This window comes from Pyxicephalus adspersus, chromosome 12, assembly GCF_032062135.1.
Source record: "Pyxicephalus adspersus chromosome 12, UCB_Pads_2.0, whole genome shotgun sequence".
Taxonomy (NCBI): Eukaryota; Metazoa; Chordata; class Amphibia; order Anura; family Pyxicephalidae; genus Pyxicephalus; species Pyxicephalus adspersus.
The window spans coordinates 25,216,397-25,221,729 of record NC_092869.1 but is presented as its reverse complement, the minus strand read 5'-3'; the positions used below and the strand labels follow the sequence as shown (position 1 = coordinate 25,221,729).

The following is a 5,333-nucleotide window of genomic DNA, read 5'->3' as shown; positions in this document are numbered from 1 at the left end:
TCCCAAAAGGGAATGTCAGCAAACAGAAAAGTTCAAAGATGGAAATTGTTACAGGTGTGTAAATGTCCTGTAACTCTTTTATTGGCCAGTAAAACAGCACAGTGGCATCCAATTGTGGCCCTTCAACAGAGCATTTCTGGGCGGACTGGACTACAAATAGACAACGGTTTATAGCCCAGTCATAGGCACCACATATTATTATTGCTTTTTTGAGTGTTTATGTTTTATGAAGGTGTGTCACTTTCTATTATACAATTTTTGGCAAGGTATAGCGTTTAATTGTGAAATCTGGCACCTCTTCTCTGTACCTCCTTCCTGTTCACTGATCCATTTTTCTCTGGACTCCATTCAGCCCCCAGAGCTGCAATCAAGTAGCATTTTCTGAACTTTGGCTACATCTGTACAGTTAGGTAGTAATAAACTGTGGAGAAAAAAAGAAGTGTTCATAAATCAATTACTAAGAAATCAGCAGAGGTGACCTCAGGGAGAAGAGGAGACTGGAGCCACAGGTGAGCCGGGGAGAAAGACGAATTGAGCAGACTGGCTGGTGTGCATACCTGATGTGAAGAGAGCAGCACTGCATGGTATTTACTAATCATAATTATTATTTTTTTAATATAATGCACCAACATATTGCATATGCTTTAGTGAATGTATTAATAATTTTAGGAATACAACATTTATAAATATACTTTGAGCACTGCAGAAACAAACCTGAACTAAACTTATTTATTTTATTCTTTGGAATTGTATTTAATTGCTTTTAATTACTAAAAAAGAGTAATAACACTTATTTGGAAGAGTGTAAAGAAAGGTTCACATAAAATAAAAGAGATCTTCTGGTGCTCATCTGCTTATAAAAATGCTAATTGCCTGGTGTTATTCTAACCCAGTTGCTTCATCAATTTCTGCTTCACTGACACAAAGGAGATCAGGAAATTTATTTTTTCATTTTTTCAAAGTCCAAATTACAGTTTGCCAGGTGAGGTTAACATGTCCCTGTACATGCTGGCAGTGCTGTTGTGCCTGTCATGGTGGGGTGATAATCATATAGGCACATCTTAAAAGCTTTGTACACATGGTAGGCTCATTACAAACTGGTGAATTAAAGGTTGATGGTCCTAACCTGAGTATTTAATTTGCCATTAATGACCACTTTAAAACACTAGTTGCCTGCCCAATTCTGGTTCTGATATTTTGAGTTACAGTCCAAGAATCAGCAGAAATGAAGTCAGTACATCTAATCTGCATTATTGTAGCTAGTAAATATGTCAGAAAACATGACATAAAGCCCTTTTTATGTATCCTCATCACTTTAAATCCTTCACAGTGTCACTGGAAACTGCTGCTTGTGGGTCACATTTACCTACTGCATATATTTTTTTCTGCAAAGAAAAGCTGGCAATGGTTGACATTGCCCTAAACAGATTTGTGGGGTCAGCATTGGGGGGGCAGGACATTGCATTGTTTTGTTTAACAAGGGTCCCCAACCCCTGGTCTGTGGCCCACTAGTGGGCTGCGGCCATCTGACAGGTGGGCCACAGCTCTGGCCGTACAACCCCAAATGGGATCAGGAGAAGGACCCTGGTTGGGGTTGGGGTGAACGGGCCAGAGCTGCGGATCACGTCTCCGGTAAGCTTAGCAGGCTCAGGGCGGTGGGCGGGTCGTGTCTCTGGCTTAGACCTGTGATGGGAGAGTGGGCAGGTTCTGGCATCATGACGTCAGTTTCTTCCACTTTGAGTGACACACCGCTCCGTGCATTTAGTAGTTCGGTTGGGGACCACTGCTGTATAAGACCTTAGAAGAAGACTGTCAGTGTATGCAATCTTACTTACACTTCAGTAACCTGCAGGCTTGCTGTTTTTGGAAGGTTTTGGTTCACCTGCAGTAAGCAGAGAACTGCAAATACTAATGGGTGGCAGGTAAACAGTTTGTACAGAGCTCTACTATGATCCTAATGCAATCCAATGATCAGCTTCTGAAATACAATCTCATAATGCATTAGCAATGACGGGAATCGGAAGTCTTTGATGACATTTGTCGAATTTGTGCTTGGCATTATTTCATAACAAATGAAACTGGAGTCATTTCTTGTCCAGTCCTTTACCTTTAATTCCTAACTGGGGCTACTTTGGACATTGAGGATCATTTTAGCCAGGCTAACATGCATGCGATTCGACCATTGGGCTATAAGGGTTAGGCTTGTAAATGGTTTTCTTTCTTCAGTGCATGTATTAATAAAGAAAACTATAAGTTTCACAAAGACACAGCAGATATGTGGGAGTATGTGGAAGTTACACTTCTACTCAAATTATCCCTCCTCTGGCAGCTTTTTTCCCTCTGGCCTCTGGCTTTATGGGGAGGCCCTTTGGTATTCTCATTTACAGTTAAAAAAAATGATCCTACATTATTTTTACATATGATTATGCCAGGCCTACAACCAACAGAGGAAGTGCCTAGAGACAAGAGGCTTCAGGGATCCATTTGAATCAAAGGAGGAAGCCTGTGGGAACAAGGAATACGACATTGAAATATGTATTTACCCCTTGTGGGGAAAACTCATTGCAAGGGTGATTTTGTTTCAAGGCTAGCTCAGCCAGCTATAAGTGATATCATCCATTAGATTAAAAAATAGAGCTTGATGTGTGTAGTTTATGTGTAGAGTTGTCTTTGTGAGGGGAGACCACCTGTAGTTGTCACCTACCTGATGGATGACCAAGTGATGGAGGTAGCCCCTTTTGCCAAGCTGGCCCTGGTTGCTCTGATGTTGGTGACAAGGGGGCACAAATGCTGGTACATGAAATACAGAAGAGCAGATCTTAGGTAGGTCAAAGAACAGGCAAGGTGCAAAGGGGACTCAGATATCTGAAATTTTTTATATTGCTCATTAGATATAATCTCTTTATAATTCAGATAGTTGTTTACCCAGTTGGAGTTTGTAATCTAATTTACCTATCACTAAGTACATGTACTTATTATGCCTCTACCCTGGAAAACCAGAATAAAAGTAAGATAAATGTGATCTGGGTATAATTACAGTGCTGAGCTATGAGCTATGACTTTACTTTCTAAGTTATTATAATCATTTATCCTAGGTACTTAAATAAGATAATACAGGTAGTCTCCGAGTAAAGGACATCTAACATACGGACGATTCCTAGATACCTAGATGCAGAACGGAGGCTTGATGGGGGCGGTATGCATGACTTGCAAAAGAAATCTTTTGCTATACACAGCTGAAGTTGGGGGAGATCTTAAGGGCTGAGCTGATTTTTAACATCTTGTAAGTCCTTAATGACCAAGACAAACTCTGCATTTGTTTCTTTTTGCATATCAAAGCACAGCTTACTCCAGAAGTTATTTTGTTTTTGCTTTGTTTGTGATTAGCTCACAGTGAATATTTATACATTAATTAACACCTCGCTGCCTAATAATATGTTGAGACAAACATCTGTCCTAATTGCATTTAATAAAACAATGTACATGTTCTGACTTACATACAAATTCAATTTAAGAACAAACCTACAGTCCCTAACTTGTATGTAACCCGGGGACTACCTGTACTGTCATCTACAGGTAGATACATGATTGTTATGACTCTATTAAGCAAACACTAATCACATAGACTTAACAGTAATAAAAGTGGTTTGATAACTCAATGCATGTGTGAAATGATGTGTGTTCAGAAGTCTTCCACTGAGCTATGGTTCTTCTTTTCAAGTTTATATAAACATTCATTTCATGTTTCATATAATTACCAACAATAACATTGTCAATTGCAGGGATATACATAATTACCATGGCTCTATTACTCACCTTCCAATCACATGGATGTTACATTAATAAAAGTGGTTTGGTAACTTTGCTGCAGTTGTAGCAGCCTGTCTACTAATCTGGGATTATGTGCATATAATCTAGTAGCTCTTGTATGTAAAAATGTGTATATTATCTGATGAAGGCTAAGTGACACCCAGGTCAAACCAGGAGATTGGCTCAGTTCTTTTCTTTTTTTATTGTATGTTGTCTTACAAAACTGTCTTTGCCAAGAAAAAAATAAGGAAATGATAATGTTAGTAACTAGTACAGTAAAAGAGTATTTTAATGTTGTCAAGACATTAGGTTCTGTCAAATCAGCCTATTCTAATAATTGCTGCAAAAGTAGGTGCGCATGTTCAAGTGCATCTGTGTCTAGCCACACAAAGACAATTCATTTTATTAATATGAACAATAATAACATTAAACAGTATTTATATAGCGGCAACATATTACGCAGCACTGTACATTAAATAGGGACAATTAATAGTTTGCATGTTCTGAACAAACAGTAAAAGAGCTTTCAAACAAGTTTTCACTCAATTCTGTTGCAACTTGTATTTTAAAGTAATTACTTAAAAAACATCTGCTCCAACAGAAAATGTCAGAAAAAGTCAGTTTCTAACAGTTTAGAAACATTTAAAAAGTTGGAAGGAGGCTGTACTGCAATGTGTTTTTGAATGTGCCCTTGTGCCAGTCTTGGGATTTATTGAAAATTAAAAGAAATACATACATTAATTCTTATATAATAGAATAATAAAATATAATATAATTATACAAAAGGGAGCTTTGTGACTATGGAAGAATAGATTAGAGTGCTCTCTGCTCCATTAGCAGTCCACAAATAAGGCACCTGAAATATTTTTTTTTCTGTCTGTTTCCCTTTTATTTTTTCATCTGATAATCCTAAGAAAACCACAAGTCTGGTCCATAAGTGGTTACATTTACTCCTCCTATATTTGTGGAGAAAGCCCATCCATGGTTGCCACCCAGGTTGAATTTAAAACACACCTGTCTCTGTTAATCCCATGTGGAATAACATTATTCATAAAATCATAATTCATTTAAATATTAGAAATTACATGTATAAACATAATAGGACATATATTATACCCATTATAGTCTCATAAATCTCCCAATGCGTTTTGTGATTCTTCAGGAAAAAATGATGAGATTTGTACATCCTAATTCCGGTCCTGACTCTGTTCTGTTCTAATTTTAGTTCATAATGCATCGGATGAAAGTACTAGGAGTGATCGCTTTGGGAGTGGCTTCTCTGGTGATTGGGATTCTGATTGGACATTTTGCCATTGCACCAAGACTACCCACATGGCTCAAGAGAATGAGCAAAGATGGAGACCCCAAATACAGCAATCAGCTTCAGCAAGAGATTCGGGCTGAGGAGATCCATAAAAACTTGCAGTAAGACCAAAAGGCTTCTTTTTATGCCATTATCTTTGGATTAATGTGCGTCATCCTGTGTACACTTTAATATCTTGTATATATGTTTCACTTGCATA

General features: G+C 38.0%; 1 protein-coding gene across 1 annotated transcript in view; it reads left to right on the top strand.

Annotated features, from left to right (window-relative positions):
* Window positions 1-241: 241 nt before the first annotated feature.
* Window positions 242-5,333, top strand: part of LOC140341848 (putative N-acetylated-alpha-linked acidic dipeptidase) — a gene marked incomplete in the record, with an annotated part of 79,558 nt that continues 74,466 nt past the window's right edge. Inside the window, 2 exon segments of the mRNA XM_072427759.1 lie at window positions 242-584; window positions 5,036-5,235. Coding sequence (XP_072283860.1) covers window positions 582-584; window positions 5,036-5,235 — 203 coding nt within the window.